General features: G+C 46.9%; 7 protein-coding genes and 1 non-coding gene across 8 annotated transcripts; 5 read left to right on the top strand and 3 right to left on the bottom strand.

The window, feature by feature from the left end:
- Window positions 1-1243: 1243 nt before the first annotated feature.
- Window positions 1244-1596, top strand: LOC107542838 (histone H4). The gene is given in 2 exon segments (XM_016220301.2): window positions 1244-1356; window positions 1358-1596. Coding segments are annotated over 2 exon segments (291 nt in total). The 5' UTR covers window positions 1244-1252; the 3' UTR covers window positions 1545-1596.
- Window positions 1597-2926: 1330 nt separating this feature from the next.
- LOC107542812 (histone H3.1) lies at window positions 2927-3352 on the top strand. The gene has a single exon (XM_087827706.1). The coding sequence runs from the start codon at window positions 2927-2929 to the stop codon at window positions 3335-3337; it is 411 nt and encodes a 136-aa protein (XP_087683832.1). The 3' UTR covers window positions 3338-3352.
- A 3025-nt stretch (window positions 3353-6377) lies between these two features.
- H1-5 (H1.5 linker histone, cluster member) lies at window positions 6378-7153 on the top strand. Its single transcript, XM_016220287.2, has one exon. It carries the CDS (start codon window positions 6432-6434, stop codon window positions 7104-7106), a length of 675 nt encoding a protein of 224 aa, XP_016075773.1. The 5' UTR covers window positions 6378-6431; the 3' UTR covers window positions 7107-7153.
- Window positions 7154-7385: 232 nt separating this feature from the next.
- On the bottom strand, window positions 7386-7820 carry LOC107542830 (histone H2A type 1). The gene has a single exon (XM_016220292.2). The coding sequence runs from the start codon at window positions 7818-7820 to the stop codon at window positions 7428-7430; it is 393 nt and encodes a 130-aa protein (XP_016075778.1). The 3' UTR covers window positions 7386-7427.
- A 312-nt stretch (window positions 7821-8132) lies between these two features.
- LOC107542836 (histone H2B type 1-C/E/F/G/I) lies at window positions 8133-8764 on the top strand. The gene has a single exon (XM_016220299.2). The coding sequence runs from the start codon at window positions 8153-8155 to the stop codon at window positions 8531-8533; it is 381 nt and encodes a 126-aa protein (XP_016075785.1). The 5' UTR covers window positions 8133-8152; the 3' UTR covers window positions 8534-8764.
- A 6054-nt stretch (window positions 8765-14818) lies between these two features.
- On the bottom strand, window positions 14819-15280 carry LOC107542832 (histone H2B type 1-C/E/F/G/I). Its single transcript, XM_087827712.1, has one exon. It carries the CDS (start codon window positions 15232-15234, stop codon window positions 14854-14856), a length of 381 nt encoding a protein of 126 aa, XP_087683838.1. The 5' UTR covers window positions 15235-15280; the 3' UTR covers window positions 14819-14853.
- Window positions 15281-15539: 259 nt separating this feature from the next.
- LOC107542831 (histone H2A type 1-H) lies at window positions 15540-15985 on the top strand. The gene has a single exon (XM_016220293.2). It carries the CDS (start codon window positions 15558-15560, stop codon window positions 15942-15944), a length of 387 nt encoding a protein of 128 aa, XP_016075779.1. The 5' UTR covers window positions 15540-15557; the 3' UTR covers window positions 15945-15985.
- A 1354-nt stretch (window positions 15986-17339) lies between these two features.
- LOC148090825 (U6 spliceosomal RNA) lies at window positions 17340-17447 on the bottom strand. The gene has a single exon (XR_015716157.1). It is a non-coding gene; the product is annotated as a U6 spliceosomal RNA (small nuclear RNA).
- Between the last annotated feature and the right edge of the window lie 631 nt (window positions 17448-18078).

Raw genomic sequence — 18078 nt, 5'->3', positions numbered from 1 at the left:
GTGTACAACATAGTGGTTAGACATTTATATACCTTAGTAAGTGATGGCTCTGATAAGTCAAGTACCCATCTGACACCATACACAGTTATTAGAATGTCTCTAACGTGTACTTTACACCCAGTGGCACTGGCAATTTGTACTTCTCAATCTCTTTACCTTTATCTCCAGTTCCCCAAAACCTGTCCCCTCTGGCGACTATCAATTTTTCTGTGTATCTAGGAGTTTGTTTCTGTTTTGTTTGTTCATTTATTTTTTTGAAATTACACATATAAATGAAATCATATGGTATTTGTCTTTCTCTATTTGACTTATTTCACTTAGCATCATACCCACTAGGTCCATCCATGTTTTCGCAAATGGCAAGCTTGCACTTTTCTTTATGGTTGAGTAATAGTCCTTTATACATATATAAAATCTCACATCTTTATCCACTCATCCATTGATGGACACGTATGTTGGTTCATCAATATCTTGGCTATTGTAAATAATGATGCAGTGAACATGAAGGATGCATATGTTTTTTTGAATTATTGTGTTGGATTTCTTTGTATAAATACTCACAAGTGGGGTTGCTGGGTCATATAATATTTCTATTTTAAATTTTTTGAGGAAACTTTATACCTTTTTTCTATAGTGGCTGCACCAATTTACAATCCCAACAGTGCACAAGGGTTCCCTTTTCTCCACATGTGCTGTTTGGTGACTTAGTGACGATCGCCATTCTAGCAGGTGCGAGGTGACATCTCATTGCAGTTTAACTTTCTGATGGTGTTACTGGTCAATAAAAATGCAACAGATTTCTGAATGCTAATTTTGCATTCTGCTACTTTGCTGAATTCATTTCTTAGTTCTAACAGTTTTTTTGTGGAATCATTAGAGGTCTCTATAGTATGTCATCTGCGAGTGAGATTTACTTCTATCCAATTTGGGTGTCTTTTCTTTCTTTTTCTTGTCTGATGCTGTCGGTAGAACGACCTACACTATGTTTAATAAAAATGGTGAGAATGGCATCCTTGTCCAGTTCCTGGTCTTAACGAAAAAGCTTTCAGCTTTTCACCCTTGAACACGACTTGAACGGTGGGTTTTTCTAAACCAAGGGGTTTAATGAAGCACCGCCTGGTTCTTTTTCCGGAAAAAAGCGCGGGGCGGTGGAAGGGGCGGGGGAAGCTGGCCTGACCGGTTCCCAAACAGGTCCGCAAAAGGCGTATATAAAACACTGCGAGGGTTGGTTGTGTTTGTTCCGACTGCAGACATGTCTGGTCGCGGCAAAGGCGGGAAGGGCCTCGGGAAGGGCGGCGCCAAGCGCCACCGCAAGGTGCTGCGCGACAACATCCAGGGCATCACCAAGCCCGCCATCCGGCGTCAAGCGCATCTCCGGGCTCATCTACGAGGAGACCCGCGGGGTGCTCAAGGTGTTCCTGGAGAACGTGATCCGCGACGCCGTCACCTACACGGAGCACGCCAAGCGCAAGACGGTCACGGCCATGGACGTGGTCTACGCGCTCAAGCGCCAGGGCCGCACCCTCTACGGCTTCGGCGGCTGAGCCCCCGCGTCCACCATCCTCGTCTGTTCCCCCCCAAAGGCCCTTTTCAGGGCCGCCCACTCCCTCGGGAAGAGCTGTGCGCTCCCTTCGTCGTTTTTTTGGGTCACTGAAGCTGAATTCCAGTCGTCCGGGGAAGGGGCGGTAGTTAGTGGTTCCAGTAAACAGCACAAGTGTGCCTCCCACACTGCTCCCTCCGCTCGCAACGTCACAAAATACGGGCACTATGTTCCACCACCACCCCCCCGTTATGTTTTTCGAGGTATCCGGCTGAATGTCATCTCCCCTCCCCACAGTGCGCTTGCGTTTAAAAACTGCGCCGTGCAGATCTCCATTTCCAGGCAGGTACTCTGGCCAAACCCAAGGTCAAGCAGTTTGCCATTGACCGTAGACTAGACTAAATGGTCAGATTTCTAACTCGGGTGCGTTAACTTTCTCGCTTCCTGTAGGGCCTCATCTTGCATTTGCGAAGGAGGGGCTCCCTCCCCCAGTCACAGCCTCTCCCCCTGCGTCCTAACTCTCCGCCCCGGAGTCAGCTCGCTCAGGCGCCCTCTAAGGCTGCAGGTGCTAGAGTCTCCAAACCGCCATTTCATCACGCAGAGTCCCTTCGGGAAACCCCAAAATACGTTTAACAGCTGTAGGCATTAAAAAAAAAATTTCTCAGAGCTCCTATCGCGGATAAGTTACCGTGGACTTTGGCAATTCGCTTAGGAACTTAAATTGTGTAACTTTCCCCAGACAGTTTAAGAGCATTTGGGTACCACTCGGCCCCCTCCCCATGCCCAGCATGTCCATCACCTACTCCTGTGGCAGTATCTTGTGACTGAAGTCCACACCGCCTGTTCTCATACCTTTAGTGAAAGCTTATGTCCACTACATTCACGCTGTACTTTCAAGGACAGCAAATTTCACGATCTTTTACAGAAAAAGTTGGCCGACCCTTGTTTTAACAAGCTCTTTGAGCGATTAAGTGCGCTCAGGTTTGAGAAAGCCAGCGCGGCACAGTGGCTGGAAGTAGAAACCACTTCAATGCCTCGGTTTAATTTCTCATCCCCTTTCGTGCTCACTAAACCCACTGTCAAGAATCCCACTAAGACACCTTTTACTTAAAACAGTGCAAGGCGCTTTCAGATTCTCACATTTTCTTTAGAATTTTTAATGGATCCTGGAGGCTTTTTAAAAGCCAGTAAGATATTTTCTTTGTACAGTATCACAGAGGCTGAACAGGCGGGAAAATGTTTCCTTTCCTGAGAGAAATTAAACCAAGAACTAAATCGGCGGGGGAGGAAGTGGGTGGAGCAGGGACTGTCGAATCGGAGCGCGAGAGTCGATATAAATACTGGGCTGGCTGGTTTCACTCAGTGTTAAGTTGTCACCACTGAGCCATGGCTCGGACGAAGCAGACGGCGCGCAAGTCCACGGGCGGGAAGGCGCCGCGCAAGCAGCTGGCGACCAAGGCGGCCCGCAAGAGCGCGCCGGCCACGGGCGGCGTGAAGAAGCCGCACCGCTACCGGCCCGGCACGGTGGCGCTGCGCGAGATCCGCCGCTACCAGAAGTCCACGGAGCTGCTGATCCGCAAGCTGCCCTTCCAGCGCCTGGTGCGCGAGATCGCGCAGGACTTCAAGACCGACCTGCGCTTCCAGAGCTCGGCCGTCATGGCGCTGCAGGAGGCGTGCGAGGCCTACCTGGTGGGGCTCTTCGAGGACACCAACCTGTGCGCCATCCACGCCAAGCGCGTCACCATCATGCCCAAGGACATCCAGCTCGCGCGCCGCATCCGTGGGGAGAGGGCTTAAGTTTTTTCCTTTTTCCTCAATGTGCCCTACCCCAAAAAGGCTCTTTTCAGAGCCCCTCAATTCTCTCCAATAAAGAGCTGTTGCTTCTAGAGTGTGGCAGGCTCATGAAAAATAGGCATGTTTACGCGAGGTAGCGGTTCTGGAGGCATTTACAGTGCCACACGCCTATTGGCCTACTGCACACTTGAAGGGTGTGGTGGTCGCAGCTGGCTGTGTGCCCTGTAAACCTAACTATTCTGTGCCTGGTCCTTGTTGCTACTCTGCTCTGAGGTTCCAGTTTCTAGAAAAGCACCCTTAACAATGACTCGGTCATTTTTTCAGCTAAACATTCGGCTACAAGAAGTTGAAGGAAGACTGTCCCAATCCTTTGACGAGTTTAGTTAAATTGCTGTGAGTTATGGAATTGGAATGCAGTTTAAATTTTCTGAAGTATTTTGGCTCCTTTTCTTTAGAGATGTGCCTCTCATTTGCTTTCCTGTCAGAAGTAACAAGTATTGCCAAGTTTAAAATCTTGCTGATTTTTGTTTCAATGTAATGACAGTGTTGCTGTGTGCTTTGTGTATGTGACTGGGAAGGGTGGGCGGACAACCTGTGGGCTGTAGGCGATTCTCTGCAAAATGAGTTCCCAATATCTCTGAAAATGAAAGTCAATTTTTAAAAATTTGCCCAAGTGTTTTAAGTATGTGCTTGCAAGTCTATGATGAAATTTTATGATATTTTTCTTTTGTTTACAAATAGACTAGGGATTAAATTTGAAATGTCATTTTAAAGCTGTTTCTTGCTTGCACTCTTAGGAATCTGGGTTTTTAACTGAACTTGGCTGTTTATTTTGTCCAGTATTTTCAGTTTTTCAGTCTCCTTGTGTGTTCATATATGACTATCAACGCCTCATTTTGCTGCTTACCTTTTGGGGGTGGCACAGCCTAACTCCAGGAGGTAGTGTTATATGGAAGCACTTTTTCTCCAGTGTACTTTCAGTCAGGCCAGCCATCTGGGCCTTCCCTCCCTGTTTTTGGATTTGCCCTTCCAGATTCAGCAAAAATTCTAACTGATGGGGCCAGAAGCCTCTCCCTACAGAGTAGTTTGAAGCTCCTTTAGGGGCCGTCAGGTGTAGGGACAAGATGCTGCCTGTTCCAAGCTTCAGAAATTGTCCTCTCCCCACACCTTCTAGTATCTTCCCATCACAATAGATCCAGGTGGTCTACATTCAAAACCTCAGGGCCACAAATTATTAGATGTATAACCTTTGGCAAGTTACCCACCCTCTTCTGGGCCTCAGCTTGAATAGCTGCAAAATGTGTCAAATAAAATCTGCAGAGCATCCTTCAATTAGCTCCTGGCACTTTGTAAAATGCTGAATGCACATTAGCTGTTATTTTTATGCCTCTCTCTCCTACCCCTAAAGCATAGAGGTTTCCACCCCCATCCTAACCCACCAGCCCCAGATCTTCTAAAAGTTTTGTGATTGAAACAGTGGAAAGTGCTTGCTTGAAACATTTTCTTGTTAAGATCTCCTTTTAGTTCTTGGTTCCCATTGTTCTGAGTCAGGCTTGTAGCAAGGTACCACGACCCATGTCCCTGTCAATGAGTACAAAACTGTAAAAGCACCAGATAGTCAATATTTTAGGTTTTGCTGGCAACATGTAGTCTCTCACATTTTCATCTACATAATTTTAAAACTCCACACACCATTTTTAGCTTGAGGACTGTACAAAAACAGACCACTGTCCAGATATGGCTACAGCTTCAACTCCAGGAACTCTTTGAAAGAAGTGTGTTGGCTATTTGGCTCCAGTGTTTCCCAGGGAACACTAAGTACTGTTGATGGTATTAGAGGTCACAATCATCACTTCATTTCCCTTACCTTCCAGGTCAGGCACAAAATCTTGTTCATTTTCCACCCTCTGCTCCTTCCAAGTCAATAGCAAACTTCTTCACCCTCTACTCTAGCTTCATGGTCCTTGCCTCAGTTCCTGTTGAATGTTAATGTTTTCCTGAATTCTTCTGAGTTTAGGAAGTTCCCAATCCACCCTTATTATAGTCAGTATCCAATTATTTTTTCTAAAATACAGGTCTATATTTGCTTATACACAATAATATCAATATTGATGTCACCTGTCTGCTTACAGAAGAGGGTGTTCCTGACAGTGCAATTAGTTAAATGTTGACAGACATGAGTTTGAATGAGAGCATTGGGAAAGCACCTTGAAAGTTGACAAAACCCCATTTGTGCTTTTGATAGCTACTGGAAGCCCTTGAGTAATTTTTTAAAGCAGGTTCCAGAGTTTTTCTAAAACATTATCTAAATTTTTTTCCTCCTTGTTTTCATAGATTTTGATAGGGACAAAGCAGACAACGCATCAATAAAAGACACATCAAATTTAATTTTTAATTTGAATCTAGGTCTTTGGATCCTGCAGTCAAAGAAGTTGCTATTTCCCCTCCTGCAACTGAACTTTTCCAAGCTGAATAATATCTCTCTCTAAAGACATAGGCACATGGAAACTTGTAGGAGGCAGAACCGGTTTTCAAAGTCGGGTATACTGTTTACCTGCTGCCCCACGCCTGTGCTGCTTGCTACATTTAGAAACAAAGTTTATGCTCAAACGAATGAACCTAGTGCCTTTTCTCTTGTAAAAATCAAAGCCAGAATTTAGAGACAAAGCTTTTTTAAAAACGTTCATTTGAGACTTAGTAGAAATTTATTGCCACAGGCAACTAAGTAGCACCACGCCCTAAGCCGAGTGGACTCCTATGGAAAACTGAAGTGATTTAAAAATATATCTTTCATCAACTGCACTTGATTCATAAAAACACAGACAAGTAAGTGAACCGGGAGACTGTTTTCCTCCTTTTGAGCTTCAAAGTGTCACATTCTGTACCGTGTCTTCAGCATTTAATGGGACTTCTGGGATTAAAAACACAATTTGGAAATCCAACCGCTAAAGGCGGCCGCCCGAGGGCGGTGGATCGGACGTCCCACCAATCACAGCGCAGCCTCGGCTTATATAAGCCCGGGCCCGAGCGCGGCAGCACCGCGAACTCGCTCTTTGGATTCTGAACACTCTCTCCTCTGGCAGCCGCTCCCCTCGCCATGTCGGAGACCGCTCCCGCTGAGACGGCCGCGCCCGCGCCGGTGGAGAAGTCCCCGGCCAAGAAGAAGGCGGCGAAGAAGGCGGGCGGGGCCGCCAAGCGCAAGGCGTCCGGGCCGCCGGTGTCCGAGCTCATCACCAAGGCCGTGGCCGCGTCCAAGGAGCGCAATGGTCTGTCTCTGGCCGCGCTCAAGAAGGCGCTGGCGGCCGCGGGCTACGACGTGGAGAAGAACAACAGCCGCATCAAGCTGGGCCTCAGGAGCCTGGTGAGCAAGGGCACCCTGGTGCAGACCAAGGGCACCGGCGCCTCGGGCTCCTTCAAGCTCAACAAGAAGGCGGCCTCCGGCGACGCCAAGCCCAAGGCCAAGAAGGCGGGCGCGGCCAAGCCCAGGAAGCCTGCAGGGTCAACCCCTAAGAAGCCCAAGAAGGCTGCAGGCGCCAAGAAAGCTGTGAAGAAGACCCCCAAAAAGGCGAAGAAGCCCGCGGCCACCGGCGTCAAGAAGGTGGCCAAGAGCCCCAAGAAGGCTAAGGCCCCCGCCAAGCCTAAGAAGGCAGCCAAAAGCCCGGCCAAGCCCAAAGCGGTGAAGCCTAAAGCGGCCAAGCCCAAGGCCGCCAAACCCAAGGCAGCCAAGCCCAAGGCTGCGAAGGCCAAGAAGGCGGCTCCTAAGAAGAAGTAGGAAGTTCGTCGTTTTAAAGGCGACCCAACCCAAAGGCTCTTTTCAGAGCCACCCAAAGGCGCCTGAAAGCAGCTGTGCACTTGCACCTCTACACCAAATGCAGCCCTTTGGCGGTTCAGGAAAAGTTTAGTCTCAGTGAGCAACAGCCCCTCTGCCGTTCCCCCCCCCCCCCCCCCCCCGGCCTTATCCTGTATCCGCACTACCACATGGTGGCCATTTCCTTATCAATTAGCTGTTTAACACGGCTGTTATAAGCTCTTCTGGGGAAAACGTGGGTGGCTCTGAAAAGAGCCTTTGGTGTTGAACGTTGCTACTAATGCCTTATTTGCCCTTGGCCTTGTGGTGGCTCTCGGTCTTCTTGGGCAGCAGCACGGCCTGGATGTTGGGCAGGACGCCGCCCTGCGCGATGGTGACCTTGCCCAGCAGCTTGTTGAGCTCCTCGTCGTTGCGGATGGCCAGCTGCAGGTGGCGCGGGATGATGCGCGTCTTCTTGTTGTCGCGGGCCGCGTTGCCCGCCAGCTCCAGGATCTCGGCCGTCAGGTACTCCAGCACGGCCGCCAGGTACACGGGCGCGCCCGCCCCGACCCGCTCCGCGTAGTTGCCCTTGCGCAGCAGGCGGTGCACGCGGCCCACGGGGAACTGCAGCCCGGCCCGCGAGGAGCGCGTCTTGGCTTTGGCGCGCGCCTTGCCGCCCTGCTTCCCGCGTCCAGACATTGGGACCTTAAGATTTTCACTGGAAGAAGTAATTAAAGCGAAAGTGAATGGTGGCACTTTTTATAATCGTTTTTCGGCGCCAAAAAGCAGAGGTATCATTGGCTAGCATTTCAACTTCATCTCATACCAATGAAAGTGCGTACTTGGTATTATTGCGCTCTGATTGGGCAGAGCTAAGTGTTTTGGTTTTTTTTTTTTTGACGTCTGAACAACCACCAATCAGACACTGATCTTTCGCTTATCACCTTATTTGCATGCGAGGTTCTATTTAAAAGGGAGCTGTCCCTCGTCTTTCACTCTTTTACCTACTACTGTTACCTGTCCTCCCGACCATGCCCGAGCCGGCCAAGTCCGCGCCCGCCCCGAAGAAGGGCTCCAAGAAGGCGGTGACCAAGGCGCAGAAGAAGGACGGCAAGAAGCGCAAGCGCAGCCGCAAGGAGAGCTACTCGGTCTACGTGTACAAGGTGCTGAAGCAGGTGCACCCCGACACCGGCATCTCGTCCAAGGCCATGGGCATCATGAACTCCTTCGTCAACGACATCTTCGAGCGCATCGCGGGCGAGGCGTCGCGCCTGGCGCATTACAACAAGCGCTCGACCATCACGTCGCGGGAGATCCAGACGGCCGTGCGCCTGCTGCTGCCCGGCGAGCTGGCCAAGCACGCCGTGTCCGAGGGCACCAAGGCCGTCACCAAGTACACCAGCTCCAAGTAGACTCGCGAGTAAGCGGCCGTGTCCTAACCCCAAAGGCTCTTTTCAGAGCCATTCTGTTTTCTGAAGAGAACTGTGACTCCCTTTTTTACGTTTATTTTCCTCCGCAAAAAGTTTCCCAGTTGCCTTACTGCTTTTGTTAAAAGTGCTTTCACTAGAATGCAGTGCACGCTGCCGCATCCCTGTTTGGTTTTACATGGGTCTCTCAATAAGTACCAGGTTCATTACCAGACGCGCAGTAAAGCAACATACTTTCTCAAAACAATTCAGTCGCCTTTGAAACTGTCAATCTGGCGAAACGTTTCTTAGTATTTTTTGAGTGTTCTTGATTTAATGTGTACATTGCTAATATAGCTCTTGGCACACACTGAAAACAAGTTTTCTTTTTCCCCTTGGGGGTGCATGGCAATGCTGGTCCTCCTCCCTTTCCTTGTGTGTTGGTTTCTTAAATATTAAGTTAGGAATGAAAAAGGAGAAGAAATGGAAATGAGAGCACAATTCTAGAATCTTATTCATCCAACAGCCCCACGTGAGCAGCAGCGATGGCACTTCCAGGTGCTGCACTGGTAGTTTGAAATGAACTGCAGATTTCCCTGTGCCCCTCGTCTTTGGAGAATTCTGGGCGTGGGGATTTGTGGGGGAACTGCCATTTTACCCACTTTCTCATATTTCTTAAGTTACTCTTTCTGTCAGATCTGCTCTATGTTTTCTTTCTGCTTCTCTTGCATGTACTGTTTCTCTACTAATTGGAAGAAATTTTTAAAAATTACAAGGTAGAGCAGAAAAACAGGGCAGTGGGGCCAGGGCTTTGGTAACCAGTACCGAAGACCCGTGATCGCATCCTTGCCCTGGGACTGCGCCTGTGCCTGTGGCAGCTGCCATTCAAGGGCACAGAGAAAAAAAATAACAGGAGGTGGACCATTCCCCACCCCCAACCCAAGAAGCTGAAATCCATCTCCATTTTCCTTAGGAATGACATAGGTATTTAAAACTGTTTTGGCCTTTGCCCAGGATCAGTGTGGAATGGCTTCCGTGTTGAATTGTATTTGCTGAAAGTTTTGACAATACCCTGTATTCAATTACATTACTCCAGTGGCTCAACAGTTTCACTCCCAGGTGTTTTCATGAGAATATTCTGCACATGTGTGATGAGACATGCTACAACGGAGCAGTGTTATTTTTAATGGCAAACTACTAGAAGCAACCACACGTTCATGGCCAGAGTAATAAATATTTATTGAGGTGACATTTATTGAGGCACATTCACACAATGGGAGAGCATATAGCAGAGAAAACAGCTGAAACACACAGCACTTAGTTGAATTTTAGAAATATAAATCTCATAAGGTTGATATATGGTACCTTTTTATAAAGCTGGACAAGAAAACCAAATTTCTATTGAAGCACATGTAAATATGTGATTTAAAAAATATTTTTAAGAGGTAGCTTCATAAATAAATGTTTGAAAATATCAGTCAGTGGATATCTTTGATACAGGCAGGGCAAGGGTATAGATAAAAGCTGAGAGGTAAAAATATAAGTTGTATAAAACAAGTTTCTAGGCATTACCTATTTTGTCATAAGGAAATCTTATGAGGACCCCAAACCTAATGGTATTTCTCTAGATAGTATTACTTTCTTTTAGAGAGTAAGAGAAAAACGCTGACAGAGAGGCCATTAAAAGGGTATGTAGATTCAGAAAACTTAAGATTTTGTCTACAATTGGCAGCCAATCTTCTCCAGCAGTTATGAACCTCCTGTCTACTCAGCTTCTCATAAAAGCTTTGACAGCTCTGTGGAGGGGCCGTGTATGTGTTTGTATGCACATGCATGTATGTATTCCATAATTGTATGTATTTATGAAACTACGTGTGTCTACCACTCCCTCAATTCTGTTAGAAGATAAATTACACTTTTTTTAAAAAAATGTATTTTCTCTCACATCTCTCAAGATATTTGAGGACAGTAAATTCTCCACACATTTAGAGTTTTTAAATCACTACTTTTCAAAGCATATGTACCTTTGATCCTGTCCATTAGTGCACTAATGCAGATAATTCAGCTGCCAATTCTGATACTGTTTTGTTCTGCAGAATGAGGGAATCAGCAGATAATACCCAGGAGAGGGAATGGGACCAGAATTTAGAGGGACTAAGTTACCTGAACACAGATATACTGGGCCTGGAGAATGTGTATGTGTGTGTGTGTTGTATCAGCTGCTTGGGAACTGTCAGCAACGAAGATGATGCCCGTCAGAATACGGAGGAGGGTGGCTAAAATCTGCAGAATGGAGAGGAACTTGCAGAGAACATTCGGGCCCTCTAGACAAGGTTCACATAGCAGGTCTCTCACACTCCAATATTAGAAAAAATTCCTAAAAGAAAGGGAGAAAAAAATTAAAGAAATCAAAACTAGGTCTTGCGGGTTACTTGCACCCTGGTGAGCCAGGAGTAATGAACCCAGACTCATTTATGCCATTGCTGATCAGCCTTGGGAAGCGATTCCAGGGAATCCAAACCAGAATGTCACTGGTGTTCATTGGAATTTATAGCTGGTGGCTCCACATGATTTTCCCCAACTAATTTTTTTTGTCAATATTTTGACCTAAAGAACAATTTATAGAACAGAAGGAAATCAGAGCATAGAAACAGGTGAGAAAATCTAACCCTAACAAATAGTTTTTCCCAAGTTTTATCACCTGAGTAGACATGGGCTGCTCCACGCCTGCTACTTCGATGAGCCTATGAATCTCTCTTTCTGTAATGTTTTTTTAAAAAAATTAGGGAGAGACTCAAGATGCCTGGTTAAGGATTACAAGCTGTAGGGGTTTTTTTTGTATTTTTAAAAAATATATCTATTGATTTAAGAGAAAGGGAGAGGGAGAGGGAGAAAGAGAAAGAGCGATTGGTGCCTCCCATAAACGCCCCAACTGGGGACTGAACCCACAGCCGAGGTATGTGCCCTGACCCGGAATTGATCATGCAAACTTTTGGTGTCCAGGCGATGCTCCAACCGACTGAGCCACCTGGCCAGGGCAAGCCTCTGATTCTCTCTTTTTTTTAAAAAAATTTTATTTTTGTTTAAAATATTACTAATGTCCCTTTTTCTCCCCAGTGGCCCATTCCACTCCATCCCATCCTCTTAATGGTCTGCAAAATGGAGACAATAACAAGGCCCCAAGGGTTTTTTTTTTTAGGACTTTATGAGATAATGTACACTGATTCTAAGCACATTCTTGGGACCTGGATGAGGTATACATGTAAAAGTTACCATGAAAAATGTATTACATAGATTTTTTTAAAATTTCAACAAATTAAGTAATTATTAAACAGTTTGAGAAATAAATCTAAGTATGACTATAAATGTTTTACCACAATGTGAACTTCTCGAGTTATATATTTTTGTATTTCCTGAGTTAGGCATATATTAGTGGCTCAATTAAATAATACATTAATCAAACCAACATTTTCCTACATCTGTACAAAGTACCATGAGGAGTTCAGGAAATTATGGTACATAGTATGTGAACTTTGGTGGTTAAAATATTGAAATAGAGAGTAAAAATATTCTCTTTTCCATGCTCCTTAAATCTTGTATATTGGCATGTTTTTAAATCTCTTCTGATGTTTGCTAATCCTACCCACCCTGCGCCCTTTCAACTTTATAACAAAAAGCAGGTCTCAAGCTCTATGTAACAGGCAGTAAACAGCATATAACTAGAATTGAATAAAAAATTGTTCCAAAGTGGTGGTGGAAATAAAGAAAACCAAATTTTTTCCATAGTTAGTTTCTGTTCATGGTCAGAGGTAAAAATTTCCCACTAGGGTAGTGATGCAACGTTGTTTTTTAAAATACTATTTTCTAAAGAGTATATTTAAAGAAAATAAAGTAAATAATAGTTTAGGTTATATCCAGATATGGCAAAAAAAAAAAAAAATTGTGAAAGTGGAACTCAAATGACTGAGTACAATATATGCACCCTCATAAAACAGTAAATGACAGAATGATGCTATTATATTTCTATTTAAATTATATATCTATGTCTTTTATATACATATATAATTAAGTATTATAGTATTATATAAAATGTGCATTATATAATTAATGTTAAATATGGTTTAATATAATAATAATTTAATATTGACTGCTGTAGGAATTTGGAGGTAGTAAATATTATTATGGAATGTGACAATCCAGGAAAGTTTCTTGGAAGAGGTGTAAGAAGTTTTGAGCTTGAAAGAAAAGACTGAAGTTACCCCCAAATCCAGCGGTTTAAGACAGCAAACATTTATTACCTCACAGTTTCTGAGGGTCAGGAATCTGGGAGCAGCTTGCTGTGTGGTTCTGGTTCAGGGCCTCTCATGAGGTTGCTGTCGAGGACTTTGATCATATCAAGGCTTGACTGGGCCTTGAGCTTCCAAGGTCCGAGAAGACGGTTCCTTATAATGTTGCCAGCTGGAGGCCTCAGTTCCTCACTCTGTGGGCATCTGAAGAGGCATCTGAAGGAAGCCAAGGGCTGGCCTCCTTCTTCTGGAGCAAGTGACTGGACAGTGAGAGTGACCAAGATGGATTCCTCTCACCTCACCTTGGAAGTGTCCTGCCATTGCTTCGGCCACATCCTGTTGAGCAACCTGCTAGTGCTACGCTCCCCAAGGGACCAGACTTCAGAAGGTGGGTTCCTGGTGCCATCTCAGAGGCTGCTTCCCACGGCTCAACCCTCCCAGTCATCAGCACCACCTGGGGAATTTCAAATACCCTGACACCAAGGCCCCTCCTCTGATCAATTAAATCAGAATCTCTGGGGTTGGGGTAGGTGTACGCAGTGATATTTTTCTTTCTTTCAAAATTCCACCAGCAATTCTGATGCACAATTAAAGCTAAGATTCACTGGATGCAAGAGTGAGAAACGGGACATAAAGCTGATCAAGTGAGAGTGGCCATTCACGGTTTGTTGTGTGGATACTAAGGTACACCTTAGGAGATGATGCCCAGCATTGGTGCAGTAAAGAAATGGACGAATATTAAACCCCATAAATACTCCACTCCCGTAACCAGCCCCCTTCTCCAGGTCAGAGGGGACAGTCACTGCTTTTGTCTGCAGATGTGGCTTCTGGACTCTGTCCTTTGCTCCCTGAGCTCATAAACTCAGCCCAAATCCCGTGCTTTTTATTTCCACAAGCCTAAGGCCTTCTGTCTTTTAATGGGAAAAGGCTGAGTAACAGCTAGAAAAGCAGAAAAGATGTTGGGATTTAAAATCGTATCTGATGGTCTGTAGAATGCTGGGGACTCCTATCTCCAGAGGGGTCCCCGAAGAGCTGGGCAGCCCTGAAGCTCCTGCGCACACGCCGGGAGCCTGCGCTGTCCCCTGGAGGAAAAGCGACCTGACCCCTGTCCTGACCCCTGTCCTGCCCCGTCCCCCCGGGTCGAAAGGACTGCCTCCCACTTAGGACTTCTCGCTCGTCGAGAAAGGGGGGTGGGAGTGAGCGGTTAAAAGTGGGAGGAAATGTGGAGCTGGCCCAAGAACACTTGGCAAGGTTACAATCGCCCTGGAAGGAGGTGAAACATTAAAACAGCGAAAAACACGAAGCAGGATCAGGCCGCGTCCGGAGCAAGCAGGAGGGTGCGGGTGGTGTTGCGGAGCCCTTCCCTGCTCCGGACGCGTGCCCCCGGAGCCCCCGAGGAAATTCAAACTGCGGCAGAAGCGTCTGGACGAGCGAGGCTCGCCCCTAACTGGTGAAAGATGTTTCGCTTCTAACTTCCTTTCCCCGCGTTCATCCCAGCGCCGCTGGGATGTGTTGTGCAGGCGCAGGCCCGGTGAGGTGGCCGGGCGCAGACCACAGCTGCTGCTACAAAAAGGGGGTTCCCTTAAATCGATTTATGGGATGTTCATGCAGCGGGGGGTGGGGGCGGCGCCGTGGCCTCTGAAGGGACTTAGCTCTCAGCCAACGGTCCTCACTAGGAGCTGGTCGTGTTTCACCGTGAAGAGCGCCTGCGGTTCTCTAGTCACTAACCAGTTTCCTCCACCCGGGATTCTCAGCAGTATATTGAGCCTGGGTGTCAGGTGGAATCAGCATCAGAAATGAATCGTGTTTGGCGCTTGTAATATTTCCTTAAAAATTGTTAGCAATCTAATATGAAACACACAATGCCCAGTGGGACTTTTACACAAACTAAGAAGCATTTTACAGTCTTCAGATTAAAAACTGACATTGCCTACCTCTTAAGCAGGATAAAGTGAGTGCCAGTTCTCTCTGAGAAACCTGGATGGCTCTGAAAAGAGCCTTTGGGTGTGAGCGAGACCGATCAGTCGCTCTGCCGGGGCATCACTTGGAGCTGGTGTACTTGGTGACGGCCTTGGTGCCCTCGGACACGGCGTGCTTGGCCAGCTCGCCGGGCAGCAGCAGGCGCACGGCCGTCTGGATCTCCCGCGACGTGATGGTCGAGCGCTTGTTGTAATGCGCCAGGCGCGACGCCTCGCCCGCGATGCGCTCGAAGATGTCGTTGACGAAGGAGTTCATGATGCCCATGGCCTTGGACGAGATGCCGGTGTCGGGGTGCACCTGCTTCAGCACCTTGTACACGTAGACCGAGTAGCTCTCCTTGCGGCTGCGCTTGCGCTTCTTGCCGTCCTTCTTCTGCGCCTTGGTCACCGCCTTCTTGGAGCCCTTCTTCGGGGCGGGCGCGGACTTGGCCGGCTCGGGCATGGTCGCGACAAACCGCCGAACAAACTGCTAAATAATGGGAAGAACGCGTGGAAAGCTGCGAGCGTCCTCTGGGTTCCCAGCCTCTTAAAGGAGCCGGTGAGTAAAGTCGTGTCTGACTGGCGGTGACTCCTGGAAACGTCACATGAATGTCGTCCAGTCAAAATAAGTGTGTTTCAGAACCAGGATCCCATTGGTTGAAGTGAACCGGCTGTAACTTTTGGCCAATGGCACAGATTCACTTTCGCGCCCTGGAACCGCTATAAAGAGGGCCCCTCTGGATGACTCGACTCCTACCCAGGTCAGAGCGGAGGTTTTCATCCACTATGTCTGGACGCGGAAAGCAGGGCGGCAAGGCGCGCGCCAAGGCCAAGACGCGCTCCTCGCGGGCCGGGCTGCAGTTCCCCGTGGGCCGCGTGCACCGCCTGCTGCGCAAGGGCAACTACGCGGAGCGGGTCGGGGCGGGCGCGCCCGTGTACCTGGCGGCCGTGCTGGAGTACCTGACGGCCGAGATCCTGGAGCTGGCGGGCAACGCGGCCCGCGACAACAAGAAGACGCGCATCATCCCGCGCCACCTGCAGCTGGCCATCCGCAACGACGAGGAGCTCAACAAGCTGCTGGGCAAGGTCACCATCGCGCAGGGCGGCGTCCTGCCCAACATCCAGGCCGTGCTGCTGCCCAAGAAGACCGAGAGCCACCACAAGGCCAAGTAAGCAAGAGGTTTGAAAACAAGTAAACAAAGGCTCTTTTCAGAGCCACTGCTATAGTCACTGAAAAGATAGCACTACTTCATTGCATCTTTAATTAATCACCTTTACCTCTTGGTTCAGTAGAATTGTGACACACAGTATGCTGTCAAGTTAGATTTCACTCTTAGCTGCCTCGCCTCGTCCACATTTCAGAAAAGGCATTTAGGAGCCTTTGCAAACAAGATAAGTTGCCACTCTATATTTGTCCTAAGCAGGCTATCATTCCAAGGTCATATTGGATCTAGAAGGTCATTAAGTTGATCTGGAGGTGGTCACCCAGGTCCACACTGGAAATTAGCTGTAGCCTAATGACAGGTTTCATCAAATCTAAGCATATGTTGTGTGTCAGCAGGGAGGTAGCAAATCTTGAGTCTTTAACAAATAGTTGCCTTTAAAGTGTTTGCTAAAAGCATTTGACTAATTCATATTACTACTTGACAGTATATGTATTACCACATTGGCATACTAGGTGTCCACATGTCATAACAATGACTACTGGATGCTACTAAGTGGATTCCAAGAGCAGTGATGGTGGAGACCTACAGTTTGAAAAATATGAACAAACTGAAAATGCCTGAGGCTCTTTTGAGATTAGAGAGGTCGCAGATTCTGGTAAGTTTTTCTTTTCTATACCAGCATAGCAAGGTCCTTTTATTCTAGGCCTTGGAAAGGATTGGAGCATTTATGCCACTTAGCAGTCTGCCATTTCAAAAAATGCAGTCACAATGACTATTTTTTATCTGTTTTCTATTAAATTATAATGCACTTATGCTTCCAACAAATATTTACTTCCCCCTTAGGTACCATGTGTTAATACATTAGTAAGACACTGCTTGTTCTAAAGAAACTCAGTCTAATGGGGAGTAACACAAAAGCAAAGCATAATGTAGCATTGTATTGGGGGAGCTCAGAGGAGGAGTCAGATCTGTGAGCGGTAACATCTGGGCTGATGATGAAAGGAAGTTGGGAACTGGAGGAAAGTATAGGAATCCAGTGCAGAATGAGCAGCACCAGGCCCAGGGCTTCTGATATGGCAGGAGAATGACAAGAAGTTGGACATTGGCCCTAAGGCAGAGGTCAAAAGAGGTGAGGAGCCAAAGGGGATCTGTAGGCCACTCCTTTGCTTTAAATACTTTTATATACTAATGACTCCCAACTCTTTTAATTTTATTTCAATCCCTTCACCCTTTTCACCCAGGCCCCCACCCAGAGACAGCTATCAGTCTCTTCTCTGTATCTGTGAATCTTTTTCTATTTTGTTTGTTAATTTATTTTGTTCATTAGATTCCACATATAAGTGAAATCATTTGGTATTTGTCTTCCTCTGACTGGCTTATTTCACTTAGCGTAAGACTCTCAAAAAATATGGAACCCTTCACAACGTCATCCGAACGTCATCCTTGCCCAGGGGCCATGCTAATCTCTGTATCATTCCAATTTCAGTATATGTGCTGCTGAAGTGAGCATAACAACTCCCAAATCTTTATGTCCATCCAGACTTATCTCCTGAGTTCAGACATGCATATTCACCTACGACTTTCTGATATTTTTGTAGATTTCCAGTAAACAAAATGAATATTCCAGGCTGATCATTCTTACAACTTGCCCCGTGACTCTTACCTTAGTACTTGGATCACCATCTGCCCATTAGCATGAGCCAAATGGTCTGGTGTTGCTGAATGTTCATTTCTTTGTGCCATTCCTAGAGCTAAATTCAATTCCTTGCATGGGTTGATGAAAGCATGTTTAAAGTCCAGAAGGAACTTAGGTGTAAGGCTGCCAGACCATTGTAGTTCAGCATATGGAATGTTCTGAGAGACATGGAGTGTCCGTGTCCACATAATTTGAAATGCTCACATAACTCGAACTACTCACTGCCCCTGAATAAAATCTTCATATAATAAGAACTGAAAGGTTAATTTGGAGAGTTAGTTATATTGACTGCACATTTCCTGGAGAGGGTGCCCTTCCCAGCCAGCAAGAGTATTGGTCAGTATAAACAGGCCATCTCTATTGTGGGCCCTTCCTGACTGAAAGGCCTCAGGTGGGCTGGGAGGTATCATTGCCCTAAGTAGTCTCACTGTGGATTCAACCTCAG

The sequence above is a fragment of the Miniopterus natalensis genome, chromosome 19 (genome assembly GCF_054644295.1).
Source record: "Miniopterus natalensis isolate mMinNat1 chromosome 19, mMinNat1.hap1, whole genome shotgun sequence".
Lineage (NCBI taxonomy): Eukaryota > Metazoa > Chordata > Mammalia > Chiroptera > Miniopteridae > Miniopterus > Miniopterus natalensis.
Note: the sequence above shows the minus strand (reverse complement) of the source record. Positions and strands in the feature narration are given on the sequence as shown.

What these genes read in the sequence shown, in the direction of transcription:
- LOC107542812 (XM_087827706.1), top strand. Translation starts at nt 2,927, where the DNA reads ATGGCTCGGACGAAGCAGACGGCGCGCAAGTCCACGGGCGGGAAGGCG.
- H1-5 (XM_016220287.2), top strand. Translation starts at nt 6,432, where the DNA reads ATGTCGGAGACCGCTCCCGCTGAGACGGCCGCGCCCGCGCCGGTGGAG.
- LOC107542830 (XM_016220292.2), bottom strand. Translation starts at nt 7,820, where the DNA reads ATGTCTGGACGCGGGAAGCAGGGCGGCAAGGCGCGCGCCAAAGCCAAG.
- LOC107542836 (XM_016220299.2), top strand. Translation starts at nt 8,153, where the DNA reads ATGCCCGAGCCGGCCAAGTCCGCGCCCGCCCCGAAGAAGGGCTCCAAG.
- LOC107542832 (XM_087827712.1), bottom strand. Translation starts at nt 15,234, where the DNA reads ATGCCCGAGCCGGCCAAGTCCGCGCCCGCCCCGAAGAAGGGCTCCAAG.
- LOC107542831 (XM_016220293.2), top strand. Translation starts at nt 15,558, where the DNA reads ATGTCTGGACGCGGAAAGCAGGGCGGCAAGGCGCGCGCCAAGGCCAAG.